Genomic DNA, 27,842 nt, shown 5'->3' with positions numbered 1-27,842 from the left:
GCACAGGCTGAAGAAGAGGAGGGGTAACCTGCAGCACAGCCCGAGAGTTAATGCATTAAGGAGAGGGTGGGAGAAGTTCCAAAATGGTATTCTGATATCTTGCTTCCTTTTCCACTGGAGCGTCGCGTTCATCCTGCTGTTCCTTCTGCCGGTGTGGGAGGGAGAATGTGCCGCTCGTTCAGATTAGATCGGAGCTGTGCAAACAATCGGATGGAAAGCCGACGGTGTTGGCACTCCGTGCGTTGGGAGTGAATAACTCTGCAACTCTTCAACCATGACAAAATTCCAGACCCTTTGCAACAAGCTCCAGGTCTTGCCTCATGGAGGCTCCTGGATCGGGAGAGAGAAGCCACCTTGTGGTGCCGGTGTGGCCACTCCCATTCCGGACCAAGGATCCGAGGTGAGTTGTTGTCCTGGCAACCTCCATGGCTGAAATCGTCTGATACAGACAGGAGATACAGCTTTAGCCCTTCTGATCTTCATTGGTTTGGCAGTGGCTCAACTCTTTGAACCCAAGGATGGAATAATTCCATTCAGGAATAAACATCCGCCTCCTCCTCCTCCTCCTCTTTGCTGGCGTTCTCATTGTGGTACCGAGCACTGCTGTAGTTCTCACCTTCTGCATGACAATAGACAATAGGTGCAGGAGGAGGCCATTCGGCCCTTTGAGCCAGCACCGCCATTCAATGTGATCATGGCTGATCATTCTTAATCAGTACCCCGTTCCTGCCTTCTCCCCATACCTCCTTGCAAATGGTTGCAAAGGATCCCACAACAGGATCTTAAAGAATGGCAATAAAGTTCCCCCGAGCTAAACAAAATCGGGTAACTAGCACAGGAAAATACAATGTAGGAGTAGGAAATTTGGCCTTCCATCCTGCTCTGCCATTCATTGTCATCATGGCTGATCGAGCCCAACACAAGTGATGGACACAAAGTGCTGGAGTAACTCAGCGGGGCAGGCAGCATCTCTGGAGGAAAAGGATGGGTGATGTTACGGGTTGAGACCCTTCTTCAGACCCATCCCCTCTGCAGATATACTGCCTGACCCGCCGAGTTACTCCAGCACTTTGTGTCTATCTTCGATATATACCGGCATCTGCAGTTCCTTTGTACCCTAATGTTCCCATGTTCTCCATGCCATTTAAATGAACAAGTATATCTATCTCCTTCCTAAAAATATTCTCGGCACTAACTGGGTAAACTTGTTGTCCGTGCAGTGACTGCTGTGTTTAATCTGGAGAGTAATCATGACCGAACAGCTAAATCATTTCTTCTGCTGTGATGTCCTTGGGGAATATTCCTAATTGTGTGCAGGACACTCTGGTCCAAGTGTTGTGGCCAAGGGGGACTACTGGCACTCAGCCATTCCCAATCCAGACTCCCAGACGCGGCAGAGCCCAAACTTGCTCGCTCTCCCCAGTGTTTTGCCTCACCGATCCTACATTGAAGTCCTGGAGCTGGGAATGAAGAGTGCAAGTGTCTCGACGTCAGTTTACTCCAGTATAACATTTTTATTGCGTTGTAAATGTTTTTAATAAGCTTTTGAAAAGAAAAAATATCTGCATCATTGTAATGATTATCAGAGACATTGGAAAATAGATTTATTTAAAAAAACAAACATTCTAGTATTGACAGAAGGCCCCGTCTCTCGACTGCTAGTCAAAGACCATCAGAGCGATCTACTGGGGACCATACCAACTGAGGCTGAGTCACTGTTGAGGACTCATTACATCTCGGTACCTGCTCCTCTGGTGTAGAGGTTGAGTGAAATTGGACCATGGCTGGCCTTTGTGGTCCAGTAGACTTGGGCCATGAGTGGGCCTTGAGGCATCTCACTGGTATTGGTTGATTATGTCCTGTGTATTCAGATACAGAAAAGCTTTGTTTCTGTGCTATTCTGTGCTTGACTACAACCAAGCCCTACACAAGTACAACAGGTAGTGCAAAGAGAAAATTACCAGAGTGCAGAATATTGTGTTGCAGTGTTGTAGCATCACAGTTGCAGAGAAAGGGAAGATAAAAAAAGTGCAAGTTCCACAGTGAGGTAGGTTGGAAGATTGGGACCACACCCTGTTTTATGGGGGACAGTTCAGTAGTCTGATAACAGCGGGTAAGAAGCTGGTCCTGACTCTGATGGTATGTACTTTCTTTGTATCTTCTGCCTGCCGGAAGAGGGGAGAAGCAGGAATGACTACGGTGAAACATAGAAACACAGAAAATAGGTGCAGGAGTAGGCCATTATGCGCTTTGAGTCAGCACCGCCATTCGACAGGATCACGGCTGATCATCCAAAATCAGTACCCCGTTCCTGCTTTCTCCCCATATCCCTTGATTCCGTTAGCCCTAAGAGCTATATCTTGAATACATCAATACATTGATTATGTTGGCTGCTTTCCCCAGGCAGTGTGAATTGTAGATGGAGGCGATGGCTGGGAAGCTGGTTTATGTGATGGATTAGAGCACATACTGTAGGCTCACGTATAGGTTTAGAGCTCAGAGAGTACTGCATTGTCAAATGTGTAGTCTTCTACCGATGAGATATTAAACCACATCTCCGTTGCTCCACTCAGGCAGTTGTAAGAGATGCTGTGGCGATATCATGAAAGCATGCGAGGTTGATTCTCTTGCCTGGGCAAGACTCCTTCTTTAACTTGGCCTGGCCTGGATAGAGTGAATGTGGAGAGGATGTTTCCACTAGTGAGGGAGTCTCGGACAAGAGGGTATAGCCTCAGAATTAAAGGACGTACGTTTAGAAAGGAGGTGGGGAATTTCTTTAGTCAGAGGGTGGTGCATCTGTGGAATTCATTGCCGCAGACGAATGTGGATGCTGTCAATGGATATTCTAAGATGGATAGATAGGTTCTTGCTTGGGAAGGATGTCAGCGGTGATGGGGCGAAAGAAGGAGCATGGGGTTGAGAAAGAAAGAAATATCAGCCATGATTGAATGGCGGAGTAGACGATGGGCTGAATGGCCTAATTCTGCTCCTAGAATTTATGAACTTATGAACTTGCAGCTCTCAAATAGGTATGTCTCATGGTAAAACATTTTAAAAAACGCAGTGTTTAATTTAGTTTAGAGATACGGCGCGGAAACAGGCCATTCGGCCCACCTAGTCCGCACCGACTAGCGATCCCCGCACATTAACGCTATCCTACACACACGAGGGACAACTTTACATTCGCACCAAGCCAATTAACCTACAAGCCTGTACGTCTTTGGAGTGTGGGAGGAAACCGAAGATCTCAGAGACAACCCACACAGGTCACGGGGAGAACGTACAAACTCCGTACAGACGGTACCTGTAGTCGGGATCGAACCTGGGTCTTTGGCGCTGTAAAGCAGCCACCATGCCACCCTCCAGTGGTGGGAAATCTGAATAAATGCTCAAAATGTTCAGCAGGTCCAGGAGCATGTGTGAAGAGGTAAAACAATGTTCGAGTTTCAGGGTCTATGTGCTTTTATCTCCTCGTTGATCTCATTGATCGTTATAGAAAATCTTGCTGTTGGCAGTGCAGTTGCTGCTTCTACCTCCAGTGTACTGGTTGGCTTTTCTTTGGGATGAATGCGTTGTCGGTGTCTCTGGCTGCTTACAGCGGGTTAGTGTGGCCCCTGTTTTAGAATTTAGAAGGATGAGAGGGGATCTTATCGAAACGTATAAGATTATTAAGGGGTTGGACACGTTAGAGGCAGGAAACATGTTGCCAATGTTGGGGGAGTCCAGAACCAGGGGCCACAGTTTAAGAATAAGGGGTAGGACATTTAGAACGGAGATGAGGAAAAACCTTTTCAGTCAGAGAGTTGTGAATCTGTGGAATTCTCTGCCTCAGAAGGCAGTGGAGGCCAATTCTCTGAATGCATTCTAGAGAGAGCTAGATAGAGCTCTTAAGAATAACGGAGTCGGGGGGGTATGGGGAGAAGGCAGGAACGGGGTACTGATTGAGAATGATCAGCCATGATCACATTGAATGGCGGTGCTGGCTCGAAGGGCCGAATGGCCTACTCCTGCACTTATTGTCTATTGTCTATAGGGCTGCCAAATCCACATCAACCTGGAGCCTCCTGAAGTTTCCCTGGGATTAAAAATATATATATTTTGGACATTTTATATTTCAACTATGCTCTGGTTGGGATATTAAATAACCAGAATTAATGCTGCTTTGATAGTTGTGCCCTAGAGAAAGCAAAACTGCAAGTTATAGGAATGGCACATAATGCTGGTGTAACTCAGCGGGACAGGCAGCACCTCTGGATAAAAGGAATGGGTGACGTTTTCGGGTCGAAGCCCTTCTTCAGACTGAGAGTCGGGGGAGAGGGAGACACAGCAATGTGGAAGGGTTTCTGCATATTGTAACCACCATTTTCATGGAGCCAGTCCTTTTTCTCCAGCTTTTCTTCAACAGTTTCACCTCAAACATGCCGTGCGGTAGTAGTGAGTTCTCCAAATTCTCACCACAGTCTGGGCAAGGAAATTCACACTGAAGCTTTGCGCTGTTTATGTCTCCTGGTTTTGTTCTCCCCCCACCTCCTCCCCACCCCACCATAGCAGTTGGGCCACTGTACTGAGGCCATTCCCGCAGACTGGTTCGGGAGGTGTAGGCTTAGTCCTGACGCAGGCAGGAAGGTGCTGCTTGAGTGCTGGCCTTTTCTTTCAGACTACCTGGCAGCACAGTGGCGCAGAGGGAGAGTTGCCGCCTCACAGCGCCAGAGACCCGGGTTCGATCCTGACCACGGGTGCTTGTCTGTACGTTCTCCCCGTGACCTGCGTGGGTTTTCTCCGAGATCTTCGGTTTCCTCCCGCACTCCAAAGACGCACCGGTCTGTAGGTTAATTGGCTTGGTGTAAACGTAAATCGACCCTAGTGTGTGTAGGATAGTGTTAGTGTGCGGGGGTCGCTGGTCGGTGCGGACTCGGTGGGCCGAGGGGGCCTAATTCTGCACTGTATCTCGAAACTAAACATACCGTGCACCGTAGGTTGGTGAGACAGCATGTGAAACATTTGCGGACACTTGCATTTCTCTGAGATCAGCCCTTGAGATTTGTTCTTATTTGGAAAACAGGCGACAGAGAGTTGTGTCAGCGGGACTTTTACAGGCTGCTGCAATTCACTGCCAGAACCTGGAGAATGTTACAGGAAGGGTGTAGGAGGCAGGGGGATCTGTATAGGGACAAATATATTCCTTGAATCTTGGCAAGACTGTGGCCCTTTGGTTCAGTTTTGTCTGTAGCTGGGAGAGAATTTGTCAGATACAGACAAAAACACAGGCATGATGCGTGTTATTTTCAGGATGTGGTCTGGGATATGTTCGATGCAGGATCAAATGCAGCCTGAGGCATGCCATAAGCAATACTTAAAACAGAATTTGGATCCATTGCATGTGGAGTAAAACCCCACTCAGCATATGTTTGTATCCACGAAACACAAGCTGAGATATATTCTTTACAGCATCACAGAGGTCTCTGATATGTTATTGAGAGTTAATGCTGACTTAACTAATATGTCATATTCACAGACTAATGGCAAATTACAACAGGGAGGGGGGATTGTGAATCCGCCGTGAAAGCCGTGGGTAGATAACCCACCAAAGCAGAAGAAATGTGTGGGAAATGTGTGCAGATGCTGGTTGAAAACGAAGATAGACACTAAATGCTGGAGTAACCCAGCGGGACAGGCAGCATCTCTGGAGAGAAGGAATGGGTGACGTTTCGGGTCTCGCTGAGCTATGCGTGGAGTTATGCTGGAGTTACTCCAGCATTTTGTGTGAAAAAATAATGGCTGAACAGACAGAGCTCCAAGCAATTCCCTGCGCTTTCTTATGACGGGCAGCAATGTTCTCATCCTAAATGCAATTGCCTCGAGTGGAAAGTTGCGCGGTGAAACCCCAGGTGAAGGTGCCTTTGAGTGGCTGTCCTCTCACGTACGCATCAGCGCACGTTGAAGCATGATCTCTTCCGAGGTACGTTCGGAAGTCGCAGCAAGGAATCTCTTGGGTTTGATTCAAATACATTGGCAGCCGGGAGTAAACTTGCCCGAGTCTGCTCTGTTTTCTGAAAGAAACGTCTTCAGTTCAGTTGGGACTTGTATTTTCTGGGGTGTGGTTTACTCAGGGATGTTGGGCAGGGCTGTGGGACAACGCTGCTCCAACTAGTCAGCAGCCTGACACTTGGATCCAGACGCTTGGAGCTAGTTGTGCCTGGGGTGGGGCAGCAGATTTGCTGGCAGGACCGTACTAATTGTGGTCCGTGGTGGCGCTCGGAAAACTTCCCGAGGTGAACGGCTGGTCTTTGGCTTCCTTCGAATGGTTGTGCTGCCTATTTTCCCTGCAAGATCTGGCCTTGCCCATTGCAAAGAATTTCCCTGGGAATTCCCACTGCGTTTCCAGTTTTACACCACTCCCAAGGAATCAAATGGTTGTGAGTGAGGTTGAGAATGAATATATTTTGCTTACTGAAGTATGTGCAGAAACAGGCCCACCCAGTCGACACCGACCAGCAATCCCCGCACATTAACACTATCCTACACTAAGGACAATTTTTACATTTACACCAAGCCAATTAACCTGCACGTCTTTGGAGTGTGGGAGGAAGCTGAATTTCTCGGAGAAAACCCGGGCAGGTCTCGGAGAGTACGTACAAACTCCATACAGACAAGCACCCGTAGCTGGGATCGAACCTGGGTCTCTGGTGCTGTAAGCAGTCTAAAGCCGCAACTCTACCGCTGCGCCACCATGCCATCTCATTATGATTACGCATGCAGTGGGGTAGGACAGTGTTTTAATGAGCCAGAGGGGAGATTTTGTCAGTCACTGCTGGTGGGTGATGAAAAGTTAATGTAATGAAATAGAGACAGGTATTTTAATATTCTTCTGCTTGTAGAATTGCACGATGCATCATAATATCGGTTTGCTGCCCCAAAGAGCAAAAAGAAACCTAATTCCAAAATTAAAATCAAAGCAAAATAGAGTGTGTGTGCTGAAAACCTGAAAAACAGAAAGAAAATGGAGGAAATACTCGTCTGCCAGGCCAGGAGGGAGATGTAGTTAACACACCAGAGCAGCTAGTAGAGCTGCTACTTCACAGTGTCAGAGACACCAGCTCAATTCTGATCTCAGCTGCTGTATTGATAGGAGTTTGCATGTTGTGCTTTTGGTCCCAGGGGCTTCCTCTCGCATCCCAGAGACGTGCGGGGTTGGTAGATTAATGGGCTGCTGTAAACTACTTCACATGTGTACATGAGTGGTAGAATGTGGGGGGAATAAGTTCATCATGGAATATATTTGGGACTGTCATCACGAGATATGTTACTAATAACAATTACAACTTTTAATTGGAAAGTACAGGACTGTGTGACTGCCCCACAGCAGATTTGATATTTGGTATTTGCTTCATAAGGTCATACGTGATAGGAGCAGAATTAGGCCATTCAGCCCATCAAGTCTCCTCCGCCATTCAATCATGGCTGACCTATCTCTCCCTCCTAACCCCATTCTCCTGCCTTTTCCCCATAACCCGTGACACCCGCACTACAGTAAAGTAATAAGATCATGTGACAGGAGTAGAATTAGGCCATTCAGCTCATCAGATCTACTCCACCATTCAATCATGGCTGATCTAACCCCATTCTCCTGCCTTCTCCCCATAGCCTCTGGCACATGGGCTAATCAAAAATCTATCTATCTCTGCCGTAGAAATATCCACTGGCTTTGCCTCCACCGCCTTCATTGGCAAAGAAATCCACAGATTCACCACCCTCTGGCTAAAGAAATCTCTCCTCATCTCCTTCCTAAAAGAACGTCCTTTAATTCCAAGGCTATGGTCTCTAGTCCTAGACTCTCCCACTAGTGGAAACATCCTCTCCACAACAACTCTATCCAAGCCTTTCATTATTCTGGGTGGGATTCATGTAAAATGGGCGATTCATCGTCAGTGTAGATTCGATGGGGTGCGATAGCTCTTTCTAGGATGTATAATAAGAGCTGTATAATAATTCAGTCTGAAGAAGGGTCTCGACCCGAAACGCCACCCATTCCTTCTCTTCTGAGATGCTGCCTGACCTGCTGAGTTACTCCAGCATTTTGTGAATAAATACTTTATAGGCTGTATCTCACTATGACGCTGATGTTGGAAGAAATGGTCTTTTAGTTTAGTTTTGTTTAGAGATACAGTGTGGAAACAGGCCCTTCGGCCCACCTAGTCCGCGCCGATCAGCGATCCCCGCACATTAACACCATCCTAGACACTAGGGACAATTTACAATCTGTACCGAAGCCAATTAATCTACAAACCTGCACATCTTTGGAGTGTGGGAGGGAACCGGAACACCCGGAGAAAACCCCCGCAGATCACGGGGAGAACGTACAAACTCCATTCAGACAGCACCTGTAGTCAGGAACCGGGTCCCTGGCGCTGTAAGGCAGCGACTCTACCGATGCGTCACTGTACCACTCTTCTCTGTTTCTTTATAAGCATAAGATTAAGTTCCATTGAATTGGCATCCTCCACCCTTTAATGCACACCAGATTTGAAAAAAAATTCCTTCTCCCTTTTGCCAATCTCATTCTGTGAACTGTAGGCATTGGTCCAAATGAAACTGATAAACACTTTGATCCACTGCAAAATATTCTTTGAATATTCCTTCTTCCTACTTTGAAGAAGAAGTTCTCCTCCTCTCTCTGACGGATGTTCTGCAACACCCTCTCACACTGCTCCCGCTCTGTGATTCCTCTGTACCTTTTCCTACCTCTGGTTTCTCCCTCCTCTGACTCACAGTGTGCGGAAGGGTCTCGACCCCAAACATCACCTTCTCCTTCTCTCCAGAGATGCTGCCTGACCCGCTGAGTTACTCCAACATTTTGTGTCTATCTTCGGTGTAAACCAGCATCTGCAGTTCCTTCCTACACTGATAAACACTTCTCCTTGCTCCTCCTGTAAACTTCCTATCAGTTTGAACACCTGCACTAAATCCTGCCTGACCATTTCTGGTTGAACAATAGCACTGCAAGTCTCTAGATTAGTTTGGTGTAGAGATACAGCATGGAAACAGCCCCGCCCCATTCGGCCTACCGAGTCCACACAAGCCATCGATCACCCGTTCACACTAGTTTCAAGTTATTCCACTTTTACACTGTTACGGCATTTTTTTTTTTTACAGAGGCCAATTTACCCGCAACCCCACACGTCTTTGGGATGTGGGCAGTGTTATGGGAATAGCGCACCTGGTGGTGCAGTACCAGGGATATATTACCCATGAGGCTGTAGCCAGAGTGATCCTGAATTAAAATGACTGCACCCAAGACTCGAGTGTAAGGCCTCTGTTAATTAGTTGTGTAGCTGTACTGTAGCAGGTTACAGAAAGGAAACACAATAACAAAACAGGCAGAAACTGGGGCACTTGGGGGGGAAACACGTGGTCACAGCGAGAACGTGCAAACTCCACGCAGACAACAGCCGAGGTCAGGATCGAACCCGGGTCTCTGCCGCCGTGAGGCTGCAGCCCGACCCTTCTGCATCACTCTGCCGCCCAAGAGCTGGAGTTCTTCATTCATTTCTTCGCTGCAAGGCCGAGCGTGTGATGGCCAGAAATGGCTGCGGTAATTCAGCTGGGGCTTCGCCAGTGATTTACAAAGGGATTAATGTAACTTCAGTGCTTCAGTAATTGCTGCCATTATTTACAAAACCAAAGAGCGTGCATTCTTTTCTAAAAGGCCTGCTTAAAGTCTGAAGTTATTGAACGTGAGGTTTGGGCTGGATGACCGCAGCGTGTATAATCAAAAGTTGTTTATGTTGAATTAAGCACGGATTTTATTCATTAACGTTGAGTTGTGTTGGGAAGGTGCAAGACAAAGCAAGACCAACTGGATAGAGCTGTTGTCAAAGTTTGATGTATTTTACCGTGATATAAAAATCCCTGATGGTAAACATATGTACTGTAAAACGCAGCTTCCTGTCGGGTGAGGAGATTTGTTTATTTATGGGTGGTATGTGGAGTTCTTTAATATTCTCGCAGCAGTTGCCAGCCAAAACACTATTGGTTTTTCTGGAATAAATAGCAAGCACACTTTAAAATCGTTGTGCTGGCCATCTCTATGTACCTTTGCAGGCTCTTTGAGAAAACTACCCAGTCAGTCCTTCCCCTCCACACTTTTCACATAACACGGCACGGTGGCGCAGCGGTAGAGTTGCTGCCTTGCAGCGAATGAAGCGCCGGAGACTCAGGTTCGACCCTGACTACGGGCGCCGTCTGTACGGAGTTTGTACGTTCTCCCCGTGACCTGCGTGGGTTTTCTCCGAGATCCTCGGTTTCCTCCCACACTCCAAAGACGTACAGGTTTGTAGGTTAATTGGCTGGGCAAATGTAAAAATTGTCCCTAGTTGGTGTAGGATAGTGTTAGTGTGCGGGGATCGCTGGGCGGCGCGGACCCGGTGGACCGAAGGGCCTGTTTCTGCGCTGTATCTCTAAATCTAAACCTAAAACAGGGGGCTGCATGGTGGCGCAGCGGTAGAGCTACCGTCTTACAGCACCAGAGACCCGGGCCTCAATCCTGACAATGGGTACTTGTCTGTACGGAGTTTGTGGGTTTTTCTCCGTGATCGGCGGTTTTCTCCCACACTCCAAAGGCGTGCGGGTTTGTAGGTTAATTGTCTTGGTATGAATGTAAAATTGTCCCTCGTGCGTGTAGGATAGTGTAGGTTTGCGGGGATCGCTGGCTGGTGTGGACTCGGTGGGCCGAAGGGCCTGTTTCCACGCTGTATCTCTAAGTGACACTAAACCTAACGAATAGGGCAGTGTAGAGGCACAGCAAGTTGAGCTGCTGCCACACGGTCTCAGTGACCCAGTTCGATTCTGACCACCGGTGGTGTTCGTGTTGCACGTTCTCTCTGTGAATGCGTGTGTTTCTTCCCTCACCCCAAAGATGTGGGACTTGGTGGATTAATTGCCCGCTATTAATTGCCCATGGTGTGTAGGTGAGTGGTGCAATCTGGGGGGAGCTGATGGGTGTTGGGGAGAACACAATGCGATCAGTGTAAATGGGTGATAATGAGCAGCATGGACTTGGTGTGCCGAAGGGCCAGAAGAACTTTCAGATCATGACCTCTGCATTCAATCATGAATCGTTAATATATAATACCAACGGATATCTAATACCTAAGGATCGAGTACAACCCTGTGGAGTTCAATGGTAATAGTGCTTAGAACCAGCTAGACATGTCAAAAACCTTTCTGTAATCCATGCTGACTATCCCAAGTACACTGCCCTCATTGGCACTTCTTGATTTGTCCTTCGTAACTTTAACCAAGTCAGATGGACGTGACTTTCATAACAAATGTTTAATTGATGGGTGCCATTTTATAATAAAAGGTTTATGCTTGTCGAGTCTGATGGTTCCTTTCAGTTGTTAACTTGCTAAAGCAAAGAGGTCGAGTTTTTTTACAGAAAATCCTTTACTGAAGGCGGTATTGCAACTAAACGGCAGTCAGAGTACCATAATGTACAAGAAGTTGTTTCATCTGACCCAGAGCTGTTTTGAAAGTTACACAATACATATATATGCCCCCTCAGAATTGCTTCCAATAATTTTCAGACTACTGAATTGTCCTTCTTCTTCTTCTTGCATTTGACGCAGCAGAAGTTATGTAACGCCCTCCAGGCGATGTAGCCAGTGCAATGTGCTGTTGTCGAGGGCCGTGAGGTCCACCCCTCCACCAGGAGGACGGAGGACAGTGCAGTCGACAATGCCATGCTGCGCTGTTTGCTGGTGTGCTCCACACACGCAGGCTGCTGATGGATGCAACCCCCAACGATGCATGTTGGCATTGAACCGACCGACCCCTGTGCGGAGCCGGTTCAGGGCGACCCACTCTTTGCGGGGCATGTCCGAGCCGGGTGGGGCTGTGGTGTTCGGTGCGACAGTGAATTGAGGAGGTGGCAATGTCTGTTCCCAGCTGGTTCTCCATGCTCCTAGTATGTTGAAACCGGAGCCACAGAGGGTCGCTGCATGACGGGAGAAAGGGTGACGAGATGACAGGCGTTGAGGTCCCAGTTGCTGTGAATCCTGGGCCAGGTGGTGCAAAGGATGTTTGGCGTCCGATGGGGCCTTGCACACCAGCCTATGAGTGAAGAACTCTCTGCGAAGCTTGGCGGGTGCGATACAGGAGATCCGTCGGAGTAGGGCGTAGGCAGCCAGTGATGATCCGCATGGTGTCGTTGAGGGTGGCGTCTAGCTTGCTGGTATGAGCGCTGCGGCACCATGCTGGGGCGGCGTACTCAGCGGCGCTGTACACGAGTGCAAGAGCACTGGTTCGGAGAGTAGATGTCCTAGTGCCCCATGACGATCCGGCCAAGCAACGCAGGAGGTTGTTCCGTGCCGAGACTTTAGCACGGAGAGCTTCAAGGTGTTGCTTGTAGATCAGCTGCCGATCTAGTTTCACCCCGAGATATGTAGAAAGTGGGTTGTAGGGTAGGGGTGACCCATTGAGGGTGACGGTTAGCTGGCGTTGAGCTTCCTTGTTGTTCAGGTGAAAGGCCGTTGTGGTGGTTTTTGCCATACTCCGTTTTAGTCTGCAGGTCTTAAGGTAGCTCGCGACAAGTTCCATATCCGCCAAGAGCACATCCTTAACATTTGACCAACTCTTGTCCGAGTGCAGTAGGGCTAAGTCATCTGTCTATCCTTACTGGCGCGAGGTCGTGCGTGGCAGATCGCTGATGTAGAGATTGAAGAGCATGGGGGCCAGTACCGAGCCTTAGGGGACTCCGTTTCTTAGGCGTCGCTTGTCCTCTGACAAGCCAAGGGGGTATATGAAGATAACTGCAGATGCTGGTACAAATCGAAGGTATTTATTCACAAAATGCTGGAGTAACTCAGCAGGCCAGGCAGCATCTCAGGAGAGAAGGAATGGGTGACGTTTCGGGTCGAGACCCTTCTACAGACTGATGTCAGGGGGGCGGGACAAAGGAAGAATATAGGTGGAGACAGGAAGATAGAGGGAGATTTGGGAAGGAGGAGGAGACGGGACGGACAGAGGAACTATCTAAAGTTGGAGAAGTCGATGTTCATACCACTGGGCTGCAAACTGCCCAGGCGAAATATGAGGTGCTGTTCCTCCAATTTCCGGTGGGCCTCACTATGGCACTGGAGGAGGCCCATGGCAGAAAGGTCAGACTGGGAATGGGAGGGGGAGTTGAAGTGCTCGGCCACCGGGAGATCAGTTTGGTTAAGCCAAGGGTGTAGTTCCGATCTCTTAATCAATCTCACTGTGCTCCTGCACTTTTATTAATCTTCACTTTCTCTGTAACCCTAATACTGTAATGTGCAACGCTATGTTCTGCACTCTGATATTTATTTACCTACTACCTGTGTAGGAAGGAACTGCAGATGCTCGTTTAATCCGAAGATAGACACAAAAAGCTGGACTAACTCAGTGGGTCAGGCAGCATCTCTGTAGAGAAGGAATGGGTGACTTTTCGGGTTGACACCCTTCTTTAGACTGAAGGTCTGAAGGCTGGTCTCGACCTGAAACGTCACCCATTCCTTCTCTCCAGGGATGCTGCCAGTCCCACTGAGTTACTCCACTATTTTGTATTTACATACTACCTGTGGTACTTGTGTACAGCTTGATTTTACTCATGTATCATATGATTTGACTGGATAACAATCAAAGGTTTTCAGTGTAGCTTGTTACACATGCCAATTATAAACCAATATTAATACTAATTTTACCTTCAAGTAACTGTTTCCACTTTTGTAAAATCATTTCTCAATCTACTAAAACGAGTAATCCCAATTAAGAACCTTTCCTTCAATTTTCCTTGCGCGTGCTAAATCTACCTAAATTATGGTCAGAATCCAAAAATCCTCTCTCACTGCTCCTTGTTTCACCTGCCCGGCATCTTTCTCTACAGCTAAATCAATAATTGCCCTCCAACCGTTTTTATAGGGCTGAATAAAACAATTTCTCTTGGATTAAAGTTAGGGCATCTTACGGAATCCATAACTTTTAGGATTATTGTCTACCAGGCTAACTGAAATCCCCCACTATCACTGCACTGGTGTTTTTACAAATGCCTACTAGTGCCTACAAATGAGCTCTTAAATCTCCCGTGGACTATTTGGAGGCGTGTAGTATGTTTATAACAGTCCTCTTTTTTAAACATTTCAGTTCAACTCATTTATCTTTGCAGCTGCTAGCCCTGTAATTATTTTCTCTTAGATATTGATCCAATAACTTACTGAAAGTTACGATTGAATCTGCGTTCTCCACGCCTTCAGGCAGCACATCCCAAATGAAAGCAACTTTTAGTGGGGATTCACTTTAAACAGTGCAATGGCAATTATTTACTTTTTATTAAAGTTAAGCCAGAGAGGGTGGTTTAAGGAACAGCAGGAGAAGGATGAGATTGAAGAAGGGTCTCGACCCGAAACGTCAACTATTTCTGTTCTCCAGACAGTGTGAAGAGATTGTCCAGCTTCAAGTTTCTGGGCACTTACATTTCGAAGGACCTAACATGGTCCACTAACACTGCTGCGCTGGTCAAGAAGACACAGCAACGACTGTTCTACCTAAGAACACTGAAAAAGTCTGGTCTACCCCAACAGCTGCTGACGACCTTCTACCGCTGCACCATAGAGAGCATCCTAACACATGGCATCGCTGTGTGGTACCTCAGCTGCACGGAGGCAGAGAGGCAAGCTCTTCAGCGGGTAATCCATTGAGCTCAGAGGACCATCGGAACACAGCTACCAGCCTTGGAGGGCATCTACAACACATGATGCCTCAGAAAAGCCACCAGCATCCACAAAGACTCTTCATACCCCTGCAACAGTCTGTTCGAACTTCTACCATCGGGCAGACGATACAAGGCCTTCTACGCCCGCACCTCCAGACTCAGGAACAGATTCATCCGCAGGGCCATAGCTGCTATGAACCGGTCCTGCTGAGCCGGATGGTCACATCGCACAGTGATCCGGCACAGATCTACTTGCACTTTATTCTGTTTTAAAACTGTTCTCATTTGTTTCATTGGGTTGTTTAAATTAATACTGACTAGCTAATTAATTTATTGCATCGTATGGGAGGCGCATTCCCAATCTTGTTGTACCCCTGTACAATGACAATAAAGATATATTGTATTGTATTGTATACTATTGTATGCTGTCTGACCCGCTGCGTTACTCCAGCTTTGTGTGTCTATCATTGGAGGAGATTGAGAGGTGGGGTGATATAGGGAGTGGATTCCACAGTTTCGGCCCCAGGCAGCCCAAGGCACTGCTTGCAACGATTGAATATCACAGTTGCACTCGAAGGTGAAATGGGGGGGGGGGGGGGGGGAGGGGGGAGACCAAGAACCTGTGTAGATCGTTGAGCCCTGGGACAGCATTTGCATGGGACAGTTCATGCTGCACGTAGGCTGGTTTACAGCGGATGCAACTGTTTCTGTTTTTCCACCTGTGGTGACTTATGAATGTACGATGACCGTTTGATGGCACCACGCCTGCACTCGCTGGGGTTTAGAAAGACGAGGGAGGGACCAGGGCCGTCTTAACGCATGGGCCTGATGGGCACTTGCCCGGGGCCCCACGAGCATAGGGGCCCCATGCTGATCTGTGTATGTTAAGTGACTTGCAATAAATAAATACTACTTTTAAAATGTAGGTTCAATAAGTGCTTTTTTCGCAACATTTTCGGTCACTAAGTGCTTCTCACAGCGATCTGCAAGTGCTTTTCGCAACAATGTAGCACCCTAAGTCCATCGCTAAGTGCTTTTCGGTAAGTGCTTTTCGCCGGCACGACAGGGGGGGGGCTGGTAGGGAAAGGGGGGTGGGGGAGAGTAACGGTAGGGGCCCCAGTACGCTGCTTTGCCCGGGGGCCCATAATGCTGTAAAAACGGCCCTGGGAGGGACCTCATTGAAACCTGCCGAATGGTGGAAAGCTTTGATAGAGTGGACGTGGAGAGGGTGTTTCCACTAGTGGGAGAGTCTAGGACTAGAGGTCACAACCTCAGAGTTAAAGGACATTCGTTTAAGAAGGAGATGAGGAATTTATTTAGTCAGAGGGTGGTGTCTGCTCCTATCACATGACCTTATGACCCGATGGCTTTGGCGCCTGGGCGTTCATTGCCACTTGTACCTCAGTTGTCTAGGCTCGGGGCTCTTGCCCACCGCTCATCAATGGGTTACACTTGGTCCTGCAAGTCTTCAAACCCACCGGTGTTTTACTCAGTTTCATGAGCGCAACACGCCGATGGATATTTTTGAGGCGGAGGTTGACAGATTCTTGGTTAGCAAGGGTGTCGGGGGTTATGGGGGAGAAGGCAGGAGAATGGTGATGAGAGGGAGAGATAGATCAGTCATGATTGAATAGGGGAGTTGACTTGATGGGCCGAATGGCCTAATTCTGCGCCTAGAACTTGTGAATGTCTTTGACCAGAAGCAGTAATCGTAGTTGTACGAGGCTCCGTCACTGCAGGCGGAGACGTTACAGATTGCAAACAGATCCATGTTTAGATCAATTACAGATTGCAATCACTGCCGATGGCCAGACTAGGTTTTCTCAGCAATGCCTCAATCCTCCAATTCTCTGTCTCTCTTCCCGTCTGTGGCAGTGGCATCGTGCTGACATTTGAAACTGCCAGATAGATTTATCTTAAATATTCTACATGGATAGGACAGGTTTGGGGGGGAGGGGGGGGGTATGGACCAAACGTGGGCAGGTGGGACAGGTTTGGGGGGACATTGTTGGCCGGTGTGAGCATGTTGGGCAGAAGGGCCTGTTTCCACACTGTATCACTCTATGACTCTATGATAGTCATAGAGTGATATGTCTATATCATTCATATGGTACCATATACCATATGGGTATACCCATATATATGGGCATATATATATATACCCATATATATATAGGTATATATATACACACGCACGCACGCACGCACGCACACACACGCGCACACGCACACACACACACACACACACACACACACACACACACACACACACACACACACATATATACACACACACATACATATGGGTATATGTATATATAACCATATATATATATATATGGGTATATATACCCATATATGTATGGGTATATATACCCATATATATATGGGTATATGGGTATATATACCTATAACCTACCAACCTGCATATCTTTGAAGCGTGGGAGGACACCTGGAGAAATCCCACCAGGTGAATGTACAAACTCAGTTTCCTCCACTCTTGCCCTCCCATTTATCCAATTTCCACCATGAATCCAGAGTGGAATCTGGTCACTCCCTTGGCGTTAACTGCATCACTATCACTGGTGCAGCTGAGCTGCGCAAAACATTCTCAGATGGATTTGTTTGGATGATCCCCAGTTTCAAAGTGAAAGTTCAGCAATTTACGGAAGAGGATGAGAGGGAACTCGGTGACCTCCAGAGCTGTGGTTACTTGATCAATGAGTATGTACGAGGCTCGGATGTCTCGATTGGTGGATATGGGAGGGGGGTGCCGGTGTGTACAAATGATGCCGGGTAGGCCATGAAGGAGGAGGTACTGAGCAGTCATGACTGCATGGGACCAAGTGGGAGTCCCTCTTACCGTTTGCATTCTTCCTGCATGCAGGAGCTGACACTGAAGTCATGTCGCTCCAGGAAGGAGTGAATCGCACACATTCACTCGTTGTCGTGTGGGTGCAGCTACTCGAGCTGCTGCCTCACCACGCTGGTGACCTGGCATCAGTTCCGACCTCTGGCGCCATCTGTGTGGAGTTTACCCCCATTCTCCCTGTGACCATATGGGTTTCCCTCAGGTGCTCCAGTTTCCACAAACATCCTAGAGATGTCCCGGTTTGTGGGTTAACTGGCACTGTAAATCGCCCTTGGTGTGCAGGTGAGTGGGGAATGTAGATGGGAATGGAGGAAATTGAAATCGCATCACATGGGCGGCGCGGTGGCGCAGCGGTAGAGTCGCTGCCTAACGGGGCTTACAGGCCCGTGGGAAGAAAGCGAAGATCTCGGAGGAAATCCACGCCGGTCACGGGGAGAACGTACAAAATCCAGGCCCACGGCGCCCGTAGTCGGGATCGAACCCGGTTCTCCGGCGCTGCAAGAGCCGTAAGGCAGCAACTCTACCGCTGCGCCACCGTGCCGCCCTTCTCTCCGGAGATGCTGCCTGTCCTGCTGCGTGACTCCAGCATTTGGTGTCTATGAGCGTGAAGCTCATTAGCGCACAGCCAGAAGCTGAACTGTGCACATTCTGCCCTGAAGGGATGAAGGATAAGCAGGTGACTCAGCAAAGCCTCTTGCTGTGTGAGTGTGTGGGATTGGACACCAGTAAATCTCTCACTGACAGACCATTAAATAAATGGAAACAGGCAGTGCCTGAAACCACCTTATCTAATGGAGCCAGCCCTGAGTCTGCTTTAACTCGTCTACCTTTTCCAAACAAGCTTTGTCAGATAATTCATCAGCTTTTTAGAATCGAATGCACCAAAAAACCCCACAGAAACTCCCCGAGCCACGTCGAGTTGTTAGTGCCTTTTGATAATAGATCGAGAAAGAACCTGCATTTCAACAGCTGAGTTCATAACCGTGGCAGATGCAAACTGTTTTGCGCCCAGCGAGGTTTTCTTTTGAAGCAGCAAACACAGCACTGGAGGAATGCAATGGGTCGGGCAGCATCTGAAGGGACCCGACCAGAAACGTTGCCTCTCCAGTCCCTGCACTGATGCTGCCTGGCCCGCTTAGTTCCTCCAGTTAGACACAAAAAGCTGAGGTAACTCAGCAGGTCAGACAGCATCTCTGGAGAAAAGGAATAGGTGACGTTTCGGGTCGAAACCCTTCAGCCCAAAACGTCAACTATTCCTTTTCTCCAGAGATGCTGTCTGAGCCGCTGGGTTGCTCCAGGTTTTTGTGTCTGTCTTCATTTTAAACCAGCACCTGTAGTTCCTTCCTACACGAGCTCCTCCAGTTATTTGTTCTTTGCACGAGGTTCCTGCATCTGCAGTTCCTTGTGGTTACTGTCACTTGTGAAGTGCGGGCAATGTAATCTCGAGTGCAGCGGAGGTTTTTGTGCAAAGCAAGCCCATGCCTCCAGCAGCAAAGGCCTCGGCTCCATACCTTTGAAGAGATGTCAACAAACTCAGGCAATGTAAGCTGCCACTGAAACCAGCACCAGATCAGGGGCATCCAGCCACTTGGCCCATTTCAAGGCTCTTTCCCTGCCTGACTGTCAAACCCCCACTTGTCTTTCCCTGGCACTTGCCTCTTACCCCCTTTCTGATGCCTGCTTCACTCCCCCCTCCCCCACTGCCTGCTTCACTCCCCCCTCCCCTGCCTCTCTCCCCCTCCCCTGCCTCTCGCCCCTCTCCCCTGCCTCTCTCCCCCTCCCCTGCCTCTCCCCCCTCCCCTACCTCTCCCCTTCCCCTGCCTCTCCCCCCTCCCCTGCCTCTCCCCCCTCCCCTGCCTCTCTCCCCCTCCCCTGCCTCTCCCCCCTCTCCCCTGCCTCTCTCCCCCTCCCCTGCCTCTCCCCCCTCCCCTGCCTCTCTCCCCCTCCCCTGCCTCTCCCCCCTCCCCTGCCTCTCCCCCCTCCCCTGCCTCTCTCCCCTCCCCTGCCTCTCTCCCCCCTTCCCTACCTCTCTCCCCCCTCCCCTGTCTTTCTTTCCTCTTCCCTTGTCTCCCTTCTCCCTTCTCTTTCCCTCACGATCTGCCACCCTTTGCCCCAGGGCCTGCCTCTTGCCATGTCTCTCTTCCCTCCCTCTGCCTGTTTCTCCCCCTCTCCCCCCTCTCCCTGTCTCCCCCGTCTCCGTTGATCTCGGGATGCCTAGTGGCTGAGAGATTGAGTGCTGGTTTTGCTGAACCTTCTTGATGAAATGTCGGACAAAGCAGTGGTGCTCATATAACTGCCATCCGTGTGAGAATTTGAACGGCGTCTTGTTCACCCGGGGCACCTGTGTGGCCTGACCTACTTTTTTAATTGAGGTTAAACATTGGCTCCATTTTAAAACGTCGATCCTAATTTTCCGATCCCATTCACTTTAATCTGTCTGTCATTGTAATCTCCTCTGCCTTGCAACCCACTGATGCATCCTGGTGTGTATCCAGTTCTAGACTCTCCACGATCCCTGATTGCATTTGGTCTGCAATTGAATGTTATCTCTTTTGTCTTCTCCTTTCCAAATATCTCTACCTCAATATTTCTCTCTTCCGTTTAAGATGCATCTTAAAACTTTCCTTGGCTGAGGCTCGTCTGTCCTCTCAGCTCCTGCGCTGTGGCGATAATAGACAATAGGTGCAGGAGGAGGCCATTCGGCCCTTCGAGCCAGCACCGCCATTCAATGTGATCATGGCTGATCATTCTCAATCAGTACCCCGTTCCCGCCTTCTCCCCATACCCCCTGACTCCGCTATCCTTAAGAGCTCTATCTAGCTCTCTCTTGAATGCATTCAGAGAATTGGCCTCCACTGCCTTCTGAGGCAGAGAATTCCACAGATTCACAACTCTCTGACTGAAAAGCTTTTTCCTCATCTCTGTTCTGAATGGCCTACCCCTTATTCTTAAACTGTGGCCCCTTGTTCTGGACTCCCCCAAATCTGTGAAATTCTCTGCCACAGAAGGCAGTGGAGGCCAATTCACTGGATGTTTTCAAGAGAGAGTTATTCTTAAACTGTGGCCCTTTGTTCTGGACTCCCCCAACATTGGGAACATGTTTCCTGCCTCTAACGTGTCTAACCCCTTAATAATCTTATACGTTGCGATAAGATCTCCTCTCATCCTTCTAAATTCCAGTGTATACAAGCCCAGTCGCTCCAGTCTTTCAACATATGACAGTCCTGCCATTCCGGGACTAAACCTAGTAAACCTACGCTGCACGCCCTCAATGGCAAGAATATCCTTGGGTTTTGATTGGTAACTCTCCTCTTCAGCGTACTCGGGCACCTCTGCAGCGTGAACGATGTACAATACCCCCTGTTGTTGCTGCAGGGAGTATATAACGTTTTAAATAAGCAGCAAAACTTGGGTAAAGGCATCTTGTTTGCTGTTCTTTGACAAGCGCGTTGAGCAGTGATGTGGAAACAGCCGAACCACACTGGCTACATTACATGCCCTCGGCTGCAAGTGTTGTGGTCACACATGCGTCCCATTTTCAAAACCACACTGCCTCTACCTTTCCTCTTGTTTAGTTGCCGATAAACTCAGGCTTTGAGTGATCGCCCTTTCAGCAGCGTGGTGCGGTTCAGATGAGCCACTGCCTCAGATATTTGTTTGGCTGCATGCATCTCTCTTAATCTCTTGCATTGAGTAATTTTGAGGTTTTGCAACGTGAGTGCAAATCTCCCTGTGACCGTGCTCCCCCCCACCTGCTATCTCGTAAGTTTATACGTTATAGCAGCAGAATTAGGCCATTCGGCCCATCAGGTCCACTCCGCCATTCAATCATGGCTGATCTAACCCCATTCTCCTGCCTTCCCCCCATAACCTCTGACACCTGGGCTAATCAAAAATCTATCTACCTCTGCCTTAAAAATATTCACTGACTTGGCCTCCACAGCCTTCTGTGGCAATGAATTCCACAGATTCACCACCCTCTGGCTAAAGAGAGTGTGTACTATTCCTCTAGACAATAGACAATAGGTGCATTCGGCCCTTCGAGCCAGCACCACCATTCAATCTGATCATGGCTGATCATTCTCAATCAGTACCCCGTTCCTGCCTTCTCCCCATACCCCCTGACTCCGCTATCCTTAAGAGCTCTATCTAGCTCTCTCTTGAATGCTTGTACTTGATCTAATATTGTGCTTATGTGTCGTTATATATAACAGAAGCAAGCAAAAAAAAATTGCTGTACCTCGGTACATGTGACAATAAACTCCCATTGATTTTGACATAAGTTGGTTCAAAATAAAATGAGACATTCTCAGATTCAGTCCTGATGAAATTGCCCACATCTCAGTCAGGGGGGTGTGTTCTTGTGGGGAAAATGGAACAACCATTTGAGGGTTTGTTATTTCTGACTTTTAAGGATGAAAGAACTGGTAACAGAGCTCAGAGACATTTTACTCCGTATTGAACAATGGTATCTGCCCTGAAAGAATCATGTAGAGCGAGCTTTATTCGCAAACTTAACTTATTGTAATTGTCGTGGGCTAGTAGAGAAGGGTCTGTTTCTGGCGTGGTCAGAGGTTGTGGAATTCACCAGCACTGTAGGTCTTTGAGATGACGTTTGCAGTTACGTGTTTGGCCTAACAACACCACATTGGGCAAAGATGGGTCAACCAATCCCATTGGCATGTAATGCTGAGGTTCTGCAAGGTGCTGGTGAGGCCACATTTGCAATACTGTGAGCAGTTTTGGGCACCATATCTGAAGAGGGAGGTGCTGGCTCTGGAGAGGATCCAGAGGAGGTTTACAAGAATGATCCCAGGAATGAGTAGGTTAACCGATGATGAGCATTTGTCGGCACTGGGCCTGTACTCGCTGGAGTTTAGAGGAATGAGGGGGATGTCATTGAAACATACAGAATAATGAAAGGCTTGGATAGAGTGGATGCAGAGAGGATGTTTCCACTAGTGGGAGAGTCTAGGACCAGAGGTCATAGCCTCAGAATTAAAGGACGTTCTTTTAGGAAGGAGATGAGGAGGAATTTCTTTATTCAGAGGATGGTGAATCTGTGGAATTCTTTGCCACAGAAGGCTTTGGAGGCCAAGTCAGTGGGTATTGTTAAGGCGGGTGTCAGGGGTTGTGGGGAGAAGGCAGGAGAATGGGGTTAGGAGGGAGAGATAGATCAGCCATGATTGAATGGCGGAGTAGACTTGATGGGTCGAGTGGCCTAATTCTATTCCTATTCCTTATGACCTTATGACAGCTCAGCAGGTAATGACCAGGCTAATCAACATGATGCCCGGACAAGTACCTCAGAAACTGAGGTGAAATCCCACGGGAGAAGTTGTGGTCAGGTTAATAACCGGAAACATTTTACCTGTTAACCCAATACAAGCAGCACCTGGTCACCATGAACGCTCTTGCATGGCTTGTAATACTTGCATTTGGGAAACGTTGACTTAATTCAACAGCGTAAGAAGGAACTGCAGATGCTGGTTAAAACCAAAGATAGACACAAAAAGCTTGTGTAATACTGGTTAGACTGTATCTCTGGAAAAAAGGAGTAGGTGACGTTCTTCAGTCTGAAGAAGGGTCTCGACCCGAAACGTCACCAATTCCTTTTCTCCAGAGATGCTGACTGAACCGCTGAGTTACTCCAGCATTTTGTGTCTATCGTAATTAAATTGCATACAGGCTTGATAGGGTGGGAGGACAGAGCGGATGAAGGAAAATGTCTCGTACCACCGTTCTAACGCTGGTTTTTGTTTTGCAGGTCATTGTGACGAACCAAATTACAACCAGGATGTGTCAAAGACAAGCTGCCAGCTTTAAGCCGAGCTCTGAGGAGATTGATTTGCTCCAGTCTGAAGGTAATGGTAGCTTCCTTAGTCCTGCTCGGTTACATGATCTTCAGCCAGTTGCTTCACGAGACAGATCTTTGTCAGGGCCATTCCCACTCAAATGGTTTGGGTCAAAATAAAGAAGGATGTTTAGTTTAGTTTAGTTTAGAGATACAGCGCGGAAACAGGCCCTTCGGCCCACCGAGTCCACACCGACCAGCGATCCCCGCACTAACACTACCCTACACACACTAGGGACAATTTACATTTATACCAAAGCAAATGAACCTACAAACCTGTACGTCTTTGGAATGTGGGAGGAAACCGAAGATCTCGGAGAAAACCCACGCAGGTCACGAGGAGAACGCACAAACTGCGTGCAGACATCACCCGTAGTCAGGATCGAACCCAGCGCTATAATTGCTGTAAAGCAGCAACTCTACCGCTGCGCCATCGTTCCGCCCCGATGTATTTGCGTCTTATCAGGGTTTCAGGATTCTCAAAACCCCTAATAGCCAATGAAGTACATCTGAATTGTAGGCCCTGTTCAGATTTAGGAAGTGTGGCACCCAGACTGGGAGCTGTGCATTCTCATGAGCGATGAAGTAATCTTGACTAGATTATCTATTACTATTATGGGAAGGATGTTGTTAAGTTGGAAAGAGTGCAAGGATGTTGCCAGGACTTGAGGACCTGAGCTATAGGGAGAGGTTATATTATTTATTGATTACCATAGATTTATTAATAGATTACTATTATTTTGTTTCATTGGCTGAGAAGCTACCGATGAAGGCCAATGTACCAAAAATCTTCTTGACAGCCCTATCTCCCTTTGACTCCCTTTGACTTCAGGGAACTGTGTACCTGAACTCCAAGGTCCCTCTGCTCTCCAAACACTTCCCATGACCTTGGCATTCACTGTGAAGGTCCTGCCCTGGTTTGACTTCCCAAAATCCAGCATTTATTCACAAAATGCTGGAGTCACTCAGCAGGCCAGGCAGCATCTCAGGAGAGAAGGAATGGGCGACGTTTCGGGTCGAGATCCTTCTTCAGTCTGAAGAAGGGTCTCGACCCGAAACGTCGCCCATTCCTTCTCTCCTGAGATGCTGCCTGACCTGCAGAGTGACTCCAACATTTTGTGAATAAATACCTTCGATTTGTACCAGCATCTGCAGGTATTCTCCCAAAATCCAGCACCTCGCACTTATCTGCATTAAACTCCATTAACCATTCCTCTGCCCACTTCAAGATCAATTTATTGTTACATGTACCAATTAAGGTACAGTGAAATTTTAGTTACCAGCCCAGTTTTGTAGTAAACAACATTCTGCAAGATGAGCACAAGACCTTGTGATAACAATCTGAACCTGGTACTAGCACCTGCCTTATTCCATTACCCCCGTGAATATATGTTGACATTTTTCACTGGCTGTAAGGCATTTTTAAATTACTCAAGAGGGTTGTGAACGCTGCTATAGATCATAAAATCTGTCTTCATGATTCTCTAATATAGAGCACGGTAGGCAAAAGAAACAATTTACACTCATTTGTGGTTTGGGTGGCATGAAGGCATCACAGTGGAGCTACTGCCTTACAGCACCGGAGACCCGGGTTCGATCCTGACTACGGGCGCTGTCTGTACGGAGTTTGTACGTTCTCCCCGTGACCCGCGTGGGATTTCTCCGAGATCTTCGATTTCCTCCCACTCTAAAGACATACAGGTTTGAAGGTTAATTGGCTTGGTGTAAGTGTGAATATTGTCCCTAGTGTGTGTAGAATAGTGTTAGTGTGCGGGGATCGCTGGCCGGTGCGGACCTGTTGGGCCAAAGGGCCTGTTTCCGTGCTGTATCTCTAATCTGAACTAAACTAAACGAAACTTGTGTTATCTCCGTCTGTGCTCCTCCTCGCGTAGCACGTTGTCAAACCACAGCAATGATGTTCAAGCTGACTCGAGGAACTGCAGATGCTGGTTTACAAAAAAAATCACAAAGCGCTGGAGTAACTCGGCAGGTCAGGCAGCATCACTGGAAAACGTGAATAGGCAGTGGATTAAGTCAGAACCCTTCTTCAGACTGATTGGAGTGGTGGGGGCTCCAATTTAGTTTACTGAGCTACAGTGTACTGAGCTACAGTGAAAGGCCTTTGTTGCGTGCTAACCAGTCAGCAGAACGATAATACATGATTGCAATCAAGGCATTTACAGTGTACAGATACATGATAAGGAAATAATGTTTAGTGCAAGGTAAAGCCAGCAAAGTCCGATCAAAGATAGTCCAAGGGTCTCCAAAGAGGTAGATAGTAGTTCAGCACTGCTCTCTGGTTGTGGTAGGATGATTCTGTTGCCTGATAACAGCTGGGGAGAAACTGCCCCTGAATCTGGAGGTGTGCGTTTTCACACTTCTATGCCTTTTGCCCGATGGGAGAGGGGAGAAGAGGGAGTGGCCAGGGTGCAACTCGTCCTTGATTATGCTGCTGGCCTTGCCGAGGCAGCGTGAGGTGTAGATGGAGTCAACGGAAGGGAGGTGGGTTTGTGTGATGGTCTGGGCTGCGTCCACAATTCTCTGCAATTGGGGGAAACTGGAGGAGTGGGGTTGGCAGCACAACGCTGGGAGGGAGGGTGGATGTTGGTCAGCAGATGGTTGGACAAACCCCAGAGATGAAAAGGCAGAAAGTGTGAGGAAAGGAGAGAAGATGCGTGAAATGTGACGATAGAGAAATAGGTGGAGGGGGTGAGGGGAAAGGGAGAAATGTGTGTACATCCAGTTGGGGCACAGGGAAGGGGATGGGGGCAGGAGGGGGAGAATAGATGGTATGTTTTTGCAAGTTAGTTACCTAAAAACGTTCATAGCGTTCTCTTGCGACATAGAAAGAAGCCCATTGACCCCCTCCCCCACCCCCCCCCTCCCCCAAACTCTTCTCCAACCCACTGACACAACTAGGACCAATTCACAGCAGCCATTTAACACATCAGAGCATCTTTGTAATGTTGGAGGAATTCTGGAGGAAGCCCGATTCATTCACAGGGACAAGGAGCAAGCTCCATGCAGGATCAGATCAGGGTTGTGGGAGCTGTGCAATGTGCCAGCATGTTAGGAGCCAGTTGTGTAAAATAGCAGCCTGTGAATAGTGTGCACAAGCACAACTGTGAGTTATTTGTCACTGGTGATGGCCTGTCGTAGAGGACGATAGCATGGTCGTGCAGCCTCATGTCTTGCGGGATCGAGTGTGGCTCATGAGACCGATGCACGAGACACACGCCCAGGAGCAGTGGGGGGCACATGAAGGCCGCTGTGGGGGTGCGATTGACGGTTGCAGCCTTCCTCCTGTCTCTGGCACTAACGAGTCGGCTTCGGCAATTATCTTCAAAACTGCTGTCCACTTTCCTAGTCCTGTCACTGGCACGGGTTTCCAGTTCTTTTGGGGCTGGGTCTGAGTGCTGGAGGTGGTCCTTGACGGAGTCTTTGAACCGTTTCTTTGGGTGCCCTGGGTTCCTTTGAGCCTGTGACAGAACTGCGTACAGGAGCTGACGAGGTATGCTGGATTCATCCATCTGGGCCGGCCCATCGAAGCTGGGGCTACACAAGGCCCAGGAGGGGAAGCCTGTTAACCCCCGACTCCTGTGTGCAGAATTAACTCCTGTTTGACCTGAAATTCTGGTTTTTCCTCTTCACTTCCCTTCTATATGTAAAGTGACAGAAGACCAACCATCTCCTGCCACCAGCAGGCGTTTAAAGAGGCTGGTGATCTCAGGGGTTTGTGAGTGGAGAACCGTGGTGAATTGCAACGGCCTATCTGATATCTGATCTGTCCGTCTGTGACATGCCCCTGCTCTTTCTAATCCCAATGTCACCCCTACATTACGATTGCTTTGCAAGGTATGTTGGTGCTTTGTGTGCAAGTGGCTGCACTTCAAAAGATAAAACTGACAAGGTTTTAATGAAATTGATGACGGGAAGTATTGAGTTTGCAGGTAGGTGGTTGTCAGTGGAGAATTGCAAGACAGTAGCTCATCTGTTTCAATGCAGGCAAATATCTTGCCAATTAAAATCAAAGCCCGTGGCTGGGAAGTTGACATGAGCATTCATTGGATAGCATCTCATTCAGGCCTATTGTAAACGATTCTTCCAGTACAAATTGCAAATCTCTGAACAAAATGCTGAGAGGGCAGAATTGATGTGCAATTTATGAATGGAGCTGCAGCGGTAGAGTTACTGACTTACCGACCCGGTTCAATCCAGTCTACGGGTGCTGTCTGTACGGAGTTTGTACGTTCTCCCCGCGACCTGCGTGGGTTTTCTCCGGGATCGCCGGTTTCCTCCCACACTCTAAAGACGTACAGGTTTGTAGGTTAATTGGCTTGGCATGATTGTAAATTGTCCCTCGTGTGCGTAGGATAGTGTTAATGTGC

At 48.3% G+C, this 27,842-nt stretch overlaps 1 protein-coding gene across 1 annotated transcript in view; it reads left to right on the top strand.

Moving 5' to 3' along the window:
* rad51b (RAD51 paralog B) overlaps window positions 1–27,842 on the top strand; it is a 565,342-nt gene that overhangs the window by 267,812 nt on the left and 269,688 nt on the right. Inside the window, exon 8 of the mRNA XM_078406166.1 lies at window positions 23,368–23,464. Coding sequence (XP_078262292.1) covers window positions 23,368–23,464 — 97 coding nt within the window. The remainder of the gene's footprint in view (window positions 1–23,367; window positions 23,465–27,842) is intronic.

Source organism: Rhinoraja longicauda, chromosome 10, assembly GCF_053455715.1.
Source record: "Rhinoraja longicauda isolate Sanriku21f chromosome 10, sRhiLon1.1, whole genome shotgun sequence".
NCBI classification, from domain to species: Eukaryota; Metazoa; Chordata; class Chondrichthyes; order Rajiformes; family Arhynchobatidae; genus Rhinoraja; species Rhinoraja longicauda.
Note: the sequence above shows the minus strand (reverse complement) of the source record. Positions and strands in the feature narration are given on the sequence as shown.